The sequence below is a fragment of the Sinocyclocheilus anshuiensis genome, unplaced genomic scaffold (genome assembly GCF_001515605.1).
Source record: "Sinocyclocheilus anshuiensis isolate Anshui unplaced genomic scaffold, SAMN03320099.WGS_v1.1 scaffold238, whole genome shotgun sequence".
Taxonomy (NCBI): domain Eukaryota; kingdom Metazoa; phylum Chordata; class Actinopteri; order Cypriniformes; family Cyprinidae; genus Sinocyclocheilus; species Sinocyclocheilus anshuiensis.
The window spans coordinates 1,081,071-1,094,516 of record NW_015547674.1 but is presented as its reverse complement, the minus strand read 5'-3'; the positions used below and the strand labels follow the sequence as shown (position 1 = coordinate 1,094,516).

The 13,446-nt window shown below is 35.1% G+C and overlaps 1 protein-coding gene across 2 annotated transcripts in view; it reads left to right on the top strand.

Annotated features, from left to right (window-relative positions):
* LOC107702951 (transgelin-3-like) overlaps window positions 1–8,782 on the top strand; it is an 11,824-nt gene extending 3,042 nt beyond the window's left edge. For both annotated transcript variants that reach the window (XM_016505420.1, XM_016505419.1), the window contains exons 3-5: window positions 1,505–1,679; window positions 5,641–5,743; window positions 7,515–8,782. In XM_016505420.1, the coding sequence (XP_016360906.1) occupies window positions 1,505–1,679; window positions 5,641–5,743; window positions 7,515–7,698 (462 nt within the window). In that variant the 3' untranslated portion in view covers window positions 7,699–8,782. The remainder of the gene's footprint in view (window positions 1–1,504; window positions 1,680–5,640; window positions 5,744–7,514) is intronic.
* The last annotated feature ends 4,664 nt before the right edge of the window (window positions 8,783–13,446 follow it).

Sequence of the window (13,446 nt, the reverse complement as noted above, 5' to 3'; positions counted from 1 at the left end):
GATGACGCCGTGACTGAGTGTGGAATCATGGGAGTTGTCATCTTCATCCCCACAGCCGATGCAATCAGACGGGACTCGGGCAGAAATCATGTTCATGGATGAGCTAAAGATTTATTAACGTAATAGAATGAAGCAGGGTGAGGCTGAAAGCCGTCGAAGCGAAACGAGGCCGCTGAATGAGTGTGACACACGGCTCGAAAGCAGCAGAGCTTTTATTATGCCACAGTCGAGCGCTTCCGCTGCTTCCGGTCGTGCGTATGTGGGGTAAAGCAGTGCTGTTTTATCATACTAGATACATTTAGTTCTGTTATAATGCTACTCTGTGCGGTCGTCACCGGTCTATTAAAACGCACAACATATTAAAGCGTCTTTGGTGTTTCCATGTTTTCTACAAAACAAAACCGGAAATCGAGGGGTTATGACGTCTTTGGCAGGCGACACAATGACACTATGGACACGGTGCGTGTCACTAGTTAAAATTGCTTATTTCTCTGAATTTAAACATTCTTCGAAACATTTGGGATAGTGTAAGTACACAAGCAAGCAAAATATATAACACTGTTCTAGTGGTTTTTGGATATTTTAATACAAAAATCTTACATATTGTGCCTTTAAGGGGTCATTTAAAATCGCTATATTAATGTCAGCAGCTAATTTTTAACACAGGGAGCCTAAAAACTAAAAATTTTCCCTATATCTTACACATCTGAGAGCTGGAACCATAATCTGGAATAATCATCACATTGCAGAATAATATTATGTATTTCACATAATTATGACACTGTACAATGAAAAGGCATTGTGGATGTGTGAATGTGGGAAAAAAATTGGTGTAGAAACAATTTTGACTCAGAAATAGTATTTTCTTGTTAAATATACTTCAGTAATATTATTCAAGTATTCAGGACATTTTTGTACCATATTTTCAATTAATATGCTGCATCCCAATTACTGTGCACTAAAAACATTAACTTTGCTGATGATGGGAAAGTACACATTTTTGAATACGTAATAAGACAGTGTACAAATATTAGAACACTGTCTTGCCATAAAATTGCGTCTTGATACCTATACATACCTATTTGCATGTAAACATTAGCATCTAACTAAGTTTATCATACTATTTTACTTCACTTTTTAGTAAAAAATAATCCTTGCCCACTTTTGCATTTTAGAAAAAAAAAAAGCTTTGGGCAATATTAGCTGAGCAAGTAGGTATGGATAACCCCTTCATAGATGCACAAATTCACCGGAAATAGTGCACCATCCATACATGTTTCAGAAACACTGTACTATGATTTGTGAATTATAATCTGCTATTTAAGACCCATAATATGCAAAAACTGGGATGCAGCAATTTTGCAGGACACCTTTATAAGTATAAGACACCTTTCTGTCTCTTAGTTATTGTTTTAGTAAAACTAGGATGACATTAAGAATCTGGCAGAACTTAAATGTTCCTCCTTTCTCTCCTCGCTCTTCCTATCTCCAAACCCCTTCCCAGATTCTCTGCCGGCTCATCAACAGTCTGTACCCCAGAGGTGAGGAGCCAATTAAGAAAATTACAGAAAGTAAAATGGTCTTCAAGCAAATGGAAAAGATTTCTCAGTTCTTGCAGGCTGCTGAAGAATATGGGGTCACCAGAGGAGACATATTCCAAACTGTTGATCTTTGGGAAGGTAACACACACACACACACACACACACACACACACGCACGCACATGCACGCACACACACACACACACGTTATATCTAAACCAGCAGCCAAACTGTGTACATCAGTAGATTTACAAATCAACATCATTTTAAATCTGTTACTAGCGAGGTCTGGCTCACAAGTTTGAATGATCTCATTTAAGATCAGTGATCCCATTTATCTACAGTTTGATTTGATTTGAACTTTGACAAGTTTACAAAACTATTTCCTTTGTGGTCCTCCATGTTATTATCCCAGTATCCTTGTCCAATAGTAATTAAAAAAAAAACACAACCATCACATAGCATACATTAAAAAAATTACCAAATGAACACATGCAATATCTTATCTATATATATATATATATATATATAAAAATATTCTAACACGTATTTGAAAACTTCTCAAATAAGTTAAAACTAGTTAATGACACTGGTAATTAATCCCATGCAATTGCACTAGTGTACAAAAAAAAGTATTTTTCCCCACCAAACTTTACAATTTACATGTGCCGATATTATAATTCCTACGTCTGGTGTCATAGGTATGCTGACATTATCAGAATAATTTACTCAATAACTTGGAACCAAATGATTAAAATGTTTCTGTGTCATACCCAATTTTTTTTTTAAATTACTCTATTTTTTTCAACTGACAACAGGCCTAAACCTTTAAAACATTCACTACTTAAATGAAAGTGAGGATGAATTTGTCACATTAGTCTAATTTATTTTGAACCTTCTGCAGTTTATCTTTCATACTCTGTATGAAACTACTGTACCAAAAAAAATGCTGCATAATCAGAGTGCAGCTGTATCAATGCACCTAATGTATGAACATCCAGTAAATCCAATTTAATTCTACCCTATATTTTATTAAGAGCATTTCTAGCTATAAATTCACCTGTTAAATTATCAATAAGACATGCTAAAATAAACATCCTTATGCAATCTCTCTCTTAAGGCAAAGAGAGTCTTACCTAGATGTAAGGAAAGTTTATTATCCAAAAACCAAGTGGACACCTCTTGTAACTGACAAGACTTTCTATCCTCAAGGATGCCTTTGCTTTGATGAGACACTAAAATTGCTGCATCATCTGCATAAAGAGTTCCTCAGAACTTGCTAATTTAAGATCATTAATATATATTAGAAAAAATATCGGTCTTAAAACGCTCCCTTGAGGAATACCACAGGTAACAAGCTAGACAATATACCTTTAACATCTACTCTCTGACTTCTGTTTTCAAGATAGGACTGTATCCACCTAATAGCCTTTTCACTGCAACCTATTGCCTTTAATTTATACAAAAAAATGGAATGATCTACAGTATCAAAGACCTTCTGAAGATCATAACAATTCCACATAATTTACCACTATCAACCACGTCTCTTATCCTATCAGTTATATATAACATACATGTCTCAGTGTAAGTCTAAAACCTGAATGTGAACATCATGCAAAATGTTATTTCTACTAATATATCTTTCAGTCTGGTCATAAACTATTTTTTGCATTATCTTTGACAACACACATTGGACAGAAATGGGTGTGTAATTAACAATATTCACTTTACTGCCCACTCTGGCACTCTTTAATTCATTAGGGATTTTTCCTTGTTCAATCGATAAATGTATTATATGTGATACCAAATGTTACAATAGCTTTATAGCAGAGTCCCTAAAAATTTTGCAGGAATATTATCAATGCCAGGCACTTTATTTTAAGCTCACTAATATATTTAAAAACTTCACTTTCACATACTGTGCTTAACTTAAAAGACACTTGAACAGTTCCACACTGGGAATAAAATGGTTGCACTTGCGTTTCATTATAAATATCAGGTTGCCCTGGAAGCTGATTATATAATTAACTGGCCACTGATATAAAATACACTGCAAAAAATGCTTTTCTAGCTTAGATCTTTTGTCTTGTTTCCAGCCAAAATATCTAAAAACTCTTAAATCAAGAAGGATTTTCTAGACAAGTAAAAAATTATTGTCTTGTTTTCAGAAAAACAAGTCGAATTTAAGTGAGTTTTTGCTTGAAACAAAGCAAAATAATTTTATTTCAAACAGACAACAAGATATTTTTAAGATTAAAATTATCATCATTTTCTCTTTTTTCTCCTGCAATTCAATTGCTTGTTTATCTAATGTCTGGATAAACTAGGTGGCTTGGTGCTTATGTTTTTGTGTGTGTGTATTGTAAATAGGTTTCACTTACAGCCTGCAGAGCTCCATTAGGTGTTGATAGTTCTCTAATCGTGAGCTTTGGACATTCGATGTGGCTCATGTTGGAGTCAGCACAGTGGTTTACATCGTTTGAGGAGGTGGACTCTAAATGTGCAGGAGAGTGGGACTTGTTTTGTGGGGTTCTGGAATGTTCTGTTTCTTCATTTATTTTTTTATTTTTTGGAGGGGATGCAGACTTATTTCCTTTTTTTTCAGTAAGGTTTAGAGTATTATAATAAATGACTGACACTATTGGTTGCTCGGGTAACCATACTAGGAGCTCTTCCATCAGATTTTTGAGCTGGAATGTTAAGAACGTTATCTGTAATCCGGTCAAGAGATCAAGGCTATTTTTCACCTAAAAATTCCTTAATAGTGATGTTGTATTTTTGCAAGAAACCCATTTGAGAAATGAAGACCACATTAATCTCAGGTGTTTTTTCATTCAAATTTCAATTCTAAATCCAGAGGGGTTGCAGTGTTATTTAATAAGTGTTAATTTTTCTGTCATAGCAGATAAAAGCGGTAGATATTTGATCATAGTTGGCACGCTATTTCAGAATCCTGTTCTCCTTGTTAACGCATTTATGCACCCAACTTTGATGACTCCAATTTCATAAATCGGTTGTTTGAAACTCTTCCCTCTTTGAATACTCATAATTTTTGCCACTGATCTCAAAGCAGAGATCAGAATTTATGATTCCTCCCCCCTAAGTTTCTTTTCTTTTCTTTTCTTTTTTTGCTGTAAATTATTATTATTTTTTTAATGTGGACTGTCTTCATTATGTCTGTTGTTTCAATTATTATGTATTTTACTTTCCACTCATAACAAAAAAATAAAAATAAAATAAAATAAAAAAATGTACATCACTTTATATTGGAATTGTTGTACATCTCTAACATTGTTCTTATGTACACTACTAAAAGTCTGGAGTCAGTATGAATTTTTAAAAATAAGTACTTTTTATTTGGCAAGTATCCATTAAATTGAGCAAAAGTGACAGCAAAGACTTTTACAATGTTACCAAATATTCTGTTTTGAAGCAGTGTTGCTCTTTTAAACCTTTTATTCTCTTAATCAAAGAATCTGGGAAAAATCCAGTTTCCACAAAAATATTAGACCGCAAAAACTGTTTTCAACATTAATAATAATCAGAAATGTTTCTTAAGCAGCAAAGCAGCATATTAGAATGATTTCTGAAGATCATGTGACACTGAAGACTGGAGTAATGATGCTGAACATTCAGCTTTGATCACAGCAATAAATTATATTTGAAAATATATTAAATAGAAAATAATTATTTTGAATTGTTATAATATTTAACAATATTACTGTTCATATTACACATTAAAACATAAAACAATTAAGCCAAATTTGCATTTAAAGTACACTATTTAAAGTATTATTACACAACACCTGAGCTTTGCATTGATGTCAAGATCACAATGTTTATTTTGTGATCACTCTACATTATCCCTTAAATTAAACATAACTTATGCTATCTCTTGGGTATATGGCACATACGAATTCTTGATGTGCATTGTTCTGGAGAATTTATTTGATCTGAAAATGTCAACATGATGCATTGGATGAATCCTTAGGATTTAGCCATTGTCATTAACACGGTGTATATAGGAACGTACAAGATGCCTTTGGCAGGCTCTGTGTCACAGGTATCGTGTTTATGAGGCTTTTCGCTCTGTTTTAAAGGAAAGGACATGGCTGCAGTCCAGGGGACACTGATGGCTCTGGGAAGTGTAGCTCTCACAAAGGATGATGGACATTACCGTGGAGACAAAGACTGGTTTCATAGGTGAGCTGGACAAAGAAGGGTGTCACCCGTTTGCACTTTGCCCATAGATGTGCTGAGACCGGCGAGTAAACTCTCGGGGCCTTTGCAGCAAAGCCTTCTTTCCTGGTGTAAAATGTCCAGAAAATAAATCGAGCTTATCTTTAATTTTCTATGCATATCTAATCACTTTCAGCTCCTGATTATGTCCGTTGAGGCTTTGTCAGCGTACAAAGGAAAAGTGGTGAAAGTTTATCTAATCAGAAGTTATCCGTCACAGCCTGGGCAGAACTGCCAACAGTGCAAACGAATGGGAGCTAAATTCACATTCATCAGCCAATCAGATTGTTTTATTTGTACCTGGTGGGTGTGGTCTTTGCAGAGGCTGTCTAGCTGGCTTTAAGTCAATCACGCATGAAGTGATGTAGGTAAGATGCGAGAGACCTTCTGTAAGAACTGCTGATTTATTACAAAGAAACGGAGGGCTTATTTTCATTGGTAAGTGCTTTTAGTGTGTTATCTAAATCGGCTGTTGCCTATATATCTAATTATGATTTACTGAAGTTCAAATTTTGTGACAGATTCATAGATTTGTGGGCAGCAAAACAACACAAATATGAAAGTAAAAATATGAGACAAAAAGTTTAGTCTTTTCACCTCATTTGAACTTTCAAGTCATAATTATGACTTTTTAATACTAATACTAATGTGTCGTAATTCACTTTTTATCTCGTGCCATAATATTGACTTTCATAATTATGACTTTTTAAGGCCATAATAATTACTTTGTATCTCATATGTCTTTAAACCCGTGAAGCCGTGGTTTACAGTGAATTATAACAGCTAAGGGGCATTGTTAGGCACGAGCTGTTATAAATTCACTGTAAACCACGGCTTCACGGGGTTTATTGCTTTTATAAAACGGTTATTCCATATACGTAGTACGGTTTCACAAAATAAAACAGAGCAAATAAAGTGTAATGATATTAATAAAAACAGTATTCTTCCACCAAATAATGTAGTTCCTCAGAAACAGGTGTGGTTGCTACAAAGTGGTTGCTGAGCAACACACAAACGTAAACAAAGGTGTATGTTACTTTGTAGAGTCATTTACAACAGCTTGGAACGTGGCTCAGCCAATCAGAATCAAGCACCGGAACTCTCCATTTTATAAAGTATCTTCTAGTAGCTTCTATAGCATTTTCATGTCTTGATCATCTGATTTTTTTTAGATTGCAAAGACCTCACTTTGAAATTACATAAGCAGTGGCACTGCACTGGCTTAACTTAAAGACCCAAATCAGTGACAGAAAATAAGAAAAAAGCACAGCGTTTTAATTTATATTTAAAATTCAGTGTTTTAACACAGCTTCTGCACTTTCTGTGGACTGGCACATGCAACTGCATGTGTTCGTACAGATCACAGTAGAGTGTCTCATTGGTCTTGTTATAGTGTGCTCTTTTTGCAGCACAATGCGCCCTCAATGATCCCTTTTGCACACTGGTGGAACATTCACAGCTGTTTAAGTGCAATATTACAAAAGGCCAATAAGCACTTATGAAGAAAGAATAATTAGCGGCGAGGCAAATAGCTTTAGATCTTTGAAATACATTCTGAACATTCTGTTGCATTATCAGTAGTAAAAACACTTTTTTTTTGCAAATTGAAAGACTTTATGCCAACAGTCAGAAGTCTGGATCTATGGAAGTAAATCAAATCAGAAACAGCTGCTCCATCTCATGCAACCTCTAAGTACACACTTCCTACATTTCAGCATTTTTAATTGTGTTTTAGGAAAGCCAAGGTCCACAAGAGGGAGTTTTCTGAGGACCAGCTGCGTCAAGGTCGCAGTCTTATCGGCTTGCAGATGGGAAGCAATCGTGGAGCGTCTCAATCTGGCATGGTAGGGTACGGCACCCCACGGCAAATCATGCGCTATGACTCTCCTCGACACAACGGCCATCAGAGCAATCCCTAAACACTACATAGTTCTGTATTTAAAACCTCCACTGGAGCCCAAAGCCAAATCCAGAGCTCCAGATGTAGGATGAATGTGTACGTGTGTGTATATATAGACTCTCACACCAGTCCAAGAATTACACACATCAAAGAGTTGTCCCTTCACCCACAATGCACCAGTGCCGGCTGTTATTGCCTCTCAGGCAAGCTCCAGAGCAAGGCCAAAATGTGCAAAATAAAGAGTTTAAATTTAATATAGTATCAAACGGCTCAATTCAATCTCTCTAAACGTGTAGCCCTTTAAGAATGGTAAGCTGACAATCTGGTTAACGTCCATTCACAATTACGCATTTACCCAAAGCGACTTAAAATCAAACCCAAGCGCCATACTCTACAAGGTGGGTTGATCGAGTGCATGCTGTGCAATAGGAACATACAAAAGCAGAGTCTATTTCTACTTAAAGCCATATGTAACCAATCAGTGTGTCAAGATATAATTGTATTTGGTTAAGGTGATACTGTGCTGATTTGCTACCAAATGTACACTATTATTATTGATGTATACTGTCTAACTATAAATGTTCCTGTTCCTGCTAGCAGAATGCGCCAAACTAATCGACTCAGATCATCCTAGAATGTCTTCACTAAATGTCATGGATGTGTCACTGCAAAGAACTGATGCTATACATTCCAGTGAGAAAAGAAATTTAAAAAAAACTGTACTTAGAGTCTGTATCGAGTAAAAAATTGTGGTATGAAAAGTCAGTTGAAATGTAGCTATTTTCAACTTTTGTTAATTTTATGCATTGACTAACATGCATGTAAAGTAAATGTGCTTCTGATGCTAAGATTGTACTGCAGATTATTATATTTATTTATTGAAGTGTCATGTTTGTACCTATACACAGTACCTTTGACAATCAAAATACTTTCCAATTGTCATGACAAATGTTTGGCTGTTTAGTTTACATTTTTGTGGTTTGATTTTAAATCCATTTATTTGTTAGAAAAATTAGTCTTCAATTTAACTTACGATCTTTAACATCCTTTAAACATTTCCTGATTTTGTTTTAGTTTTTTGTTATTTAGTAAACGTATTAGTTTACATTTATTGGAATGTAGTAATGTTTTTTTATTCAAAATTGTTTGACTTTTGAAAAGAAAGGACTAGACATAAGATATTAGTCTCAATATTTAAATGCGTGCACAAATATCTATTAATTCGATAATTGTTGCAAAGGTATCTTACTCTTCACTGGTAGTTGTTTATGTGTCTGCAAAGTAAACTCTTCACAAGACCATTTTGTGTTTGAATTGGAACATCTTTGGTTGTTGGCAAAAATTATGATACAGATACATAACTATTCGCAAATGTGACCTCAATGTACAAATCATTCAACATTCATTTAATTCTGAGCTTCACAGACACAAGCTGCAATGTATTGGTTTATGGTGAGATCCATTTGTAACATCTGTTGAACTGATGGAAAATTGTGCACGCAAGCATTAATAGTTTTGAGGCCGATTTCTTTATTACTGTGAGGTTTAACCATTTTAGATGGTGATCAGTGTTATGTCAGAGTAAACCTGCACTTACACGCACAGAGAGTGTACTTCATTAGATATCATGACCACTGGAGAGGCTTGCATAACTAAAGGTAACCACCTGCTTTTATCAAAATGGAAATGGAGACGCTTGCATACCATGCATATAGGTGACAGTAAACAAACTTGAGTTTATTTCAAGAGCTTAGCATAACGCTCTCCTTCAGCTGATATACATGTTCATTCTGTTTACTGTTAAACATCCAAACCATCACAATGGCTTCACAATTTTGTCCACGCACATCTGTCTCTCACACACTCACTCACTCATATAGCGCTCTGAAAAACAAAACATCTGAACAGTAAGAATATTGAAACTAAGTGGAATGAAAACAAATAAAAACAAAACAAAACAATGCAAAGTACAATGTCTTTGTCTTCTTTGTGTTCTTTGACTCAGCCATCTGGGTGTCCATCTGCCTCTTCCACCACTTCAGCATGTTTAAGCTGAAAATCAAAGCAACATGTACGTTTATGCACATTACCAGGACTCGTGTCATTTCATTGGCTGGGAGATCAGACCATACAGAGTTTCATGACTGGACTGAAAATCATGGATTGCACACCACATGACACTTACCTGTACTTGTTTTAATTTTGTCCTACAATTAATTTTGTACTTGTTTTAATTTTGTCCTACAATCCTTAACAGAATTCAATAAAGAAAAGTAGATGGCCAATCAAATCAAAGTGGGCAGGGTTTAATGTTCACAGAAGCAGAGTGCGAATTAACGTTGAAAGAGAGTGAGTTGAGATGAAAGTTGCAAATAATTTAATATTAGTCAACTGTTTTACGACAGAAATATTCAGTGACCTACAGCTATATCCAGTGATGCAAACTGCTCCACTTTTTTCTCAAATATGGCCATTTTGAGAGAGAGTGATGAATGTTTCGTGTGTGAATTATCTGCGTCGGTGTCTCTCTCTGCAAACAATGAAGCTGTAAGTTTAGTTGCTTCAAAAACAGTGATTTTACCTCCTCGTTAATGAGAAATATAATGTAGTGATTCAGTACTGAAGCAATTTTTTAATAAATGTCAAAAGTTTCTGTGCTCCTGAATGAGTCTCCTATCTTGAGAAATGGTTATAATGCACACCTGCAATATATATATGTATAGAGGGCTCGAATTGAGATGGGGATGGCATTCCCCTGGTTGAAAAAATGACAAAAAGCATTCCCTCTGTTAAACCACCGACCCCTTTAGATTATTAATGTTGTGTATTATGTGACACTTATCATGCAAATGAAATGTTACAATTCTCTATGTATGATAATTTACAAATTAAATAACGGTAACACTTTACAATAAGGTTCATTAGTTAACTACTTTAGTTAACATGAACTAAGCATGAACAACACTTCTACAGCATTTATTAATCTTAATGTTAATTTCAACATTTACTAATGCATTATTAAAATCAAAAAGTTGTGCTTGTTAATATTAGTTAATGCACTGTGAATTAACATGAACTAGTAATGAATGACTGTATTTCAATTAACTAACATTACCAAAGATTAATAAATACTGTAATAAATGTATTGTTCATTGTTTGTTCATGTTGGTTAATACATTAAGTAACATTAAATAATGGAACCTTATTGTAAAGTGTTACCAAATGTACTTTCCTGAATATCAGCATGTGTGTGCAAGCACAAATGTGATATTAATTTTATACAACAGTGTCTCTCTCAAATAAAGTGTAATGATATTAATAAAAACAGTATTCTTCCACCAAATAATGTAGCTCCTCAGAAACAGTTGTGGTTGCAACAAAGTGGTTGCTGAGCAACACACAAACGTAAACAAAGGTGTATGTTACTTTGTAGAGTCATTTACAACAGCTTGGAACGTGGCTCAGCCAATCAGAATCAAGCACCGGAACTCTCCATTTTATAAAGTATCTTCTAGTAGCTTCTATAGCATTTTCATGTCTTGATCATCTGATTTTTTTTAGATTGCAAAGACCTCACTTTGAAATTACATAAGCAGTGGCACTGCACTGGCTTAACTTAAAGACCCAAATCAGTGACAGAAAATAAGAAAAAAGCACAGCGTTTTAATTTATATTTAAAATTCAGTGTTTTAACACAGCTTCTGCACTTTCTGTGGACTGGCACATGCAACTGCATGTGTTCGTACAGATCACAGTAGAGTGTCTCATTGGTCTTGTTATAGTGTGCTCTTTTTGCAGCACAATGCGCCCTCAATGATCCCTTTTGCACACTGGTGGAACATTCACAGCTGTTTAAGTGCAATATTACAAAAGGCCAATAAGCACTTATGAAGAAAGAATAATTAGCGGCGAGGCAAATAGCTTTAGATCTTTGAAATACATTCTGAACATTCTGTTGCATTATCAGTAGTAAAAACACTTTTTTTTTGCAAATTGAAAGACTTTATGCCAACAGTCAGAAGTCTGGATCTATGGAAGTAAATCAAATCAGAAACAGCTGCTCCATCTCATGCAACCTCTAAGTACACACTTCCTACATTTCAGCATTTTTAATTGTGTTTTAGGAAAGCCAAGGTCCACAAGAGGGAGTTTTCTGAGGACCAGCTGCGTCAAGGTCGCAGTCTTATCGGCTTGCAGATGGGAAGCAATCGTGGAGCGTCTCAATCTGGCATGGTAGGGTACGGCACCCCACGGCAAATCATGCGCTATGACTCTCCTCGACACAACGGCCATCAGAGCAATCCCTAAACACTACATAGTTCTGTATTTAAAACCTCCACTGGAGCCCAAAGCCAAATCCAGAGCTCCAGATGTAGGATGAATGTGTACGTGTGTGTATATATAGACTCTCACACCAGTCCAAGAATTACACACATCAAAGAGTTGTCCCTTCACCCACAATGCACCAGTGCCGGCTGTTATTGCCTCTCAGGCAAGCTCCAGAGCAAGGCCAAAATGTGCAAAATAAAGAGTTTAAATTTAATATAGTATCAAACGGCTCAATTCAATCTCTCTAAACGTGTAGCCCTTTAAGAATGGTAAGCTGACAATCTGGTTAACGTCCATTCACAATTACGCATTTACCCAAAGCGACTTAAAATCAAACCCAAGCGCCATACTCTACAAGGTGGGTTGATCGAGTGCATGCTGTGCAATAGGAACATACAAAAGCAGAGTCTATTTCTACTTAAAGCCATATGTAACCAATCAGTGTGTCAAGATATAATTGTATTTGGTTAAGGTGATACTGTGCTGATTTGCTACCAAATGTACACTATTATTATTGATGTATACTGTCTAACTATAAATGTTCCTGTTCCTGCTAGCAGAATGCGCCAAACTAATCGACTCAGATCATCCTAGAATGTCTTCACTAAATGTCATGGATGTGTCACTGCAAAGAACTGATGCTATACATTCCAGTGAGAAAAGAAATTTAAAAAAAACTGTACTTAGAGTCTGTATCGAGTAAAAAATTGTGGTATGAAAAGTCAGTTGAAATGTAGCTATTTTCAACTTTTGTTAATTTTATGCATTGACTAACATGCATGTAAAGTAAATGTGCTTCTGATGCTAAGATTGTACTGCAGATTATTATATTTATTTATTGAAGTGTCATGTTTGTACCTATACACAGTACCTTTGACAATCAAAATACTTTCCAATTGTCATGACAAATGTTTGGCTGTTTAGTTTACATTTTTGTGGTTTGATTTTAAATCCATTTATTTGTTAGAAAAATTAGTCTTCAATTTAACTTACGATCTTTAACATCCTTTAAACATTTCCTGATTTTGTTTTAGTTTTTTGTTATTTAGTAAACGTATTAGTTTACATTTATTGGAATGTAGTAATGTTTTTTTATTCAAAATTTTTTGACTTTTGAAAAGAAAGGACTAGACATAAGATATTAGTCTCAATATTTAAATGCGTGCACAAATATCTATTAATTCGATAATTGTTGCAAAGGTATCTTACTCTTCACTGGTAGTTGTTTATGTGTCTGCAAAGTAAACTCTTCACAAGACCATTTTGTGTTTGAATTGGAACATCTTTGGTTGTTGGCAAAAATTATGATACAGATACATAACTATTCGCAAATGTGCCTCAATGTACAAATCATTCAACATTCATTTAATTCTGAGCTTCACAGACACAAGCTGCAATGTATTGGTTTATGGTGAGATCCATTTGTAACATCTGTTGA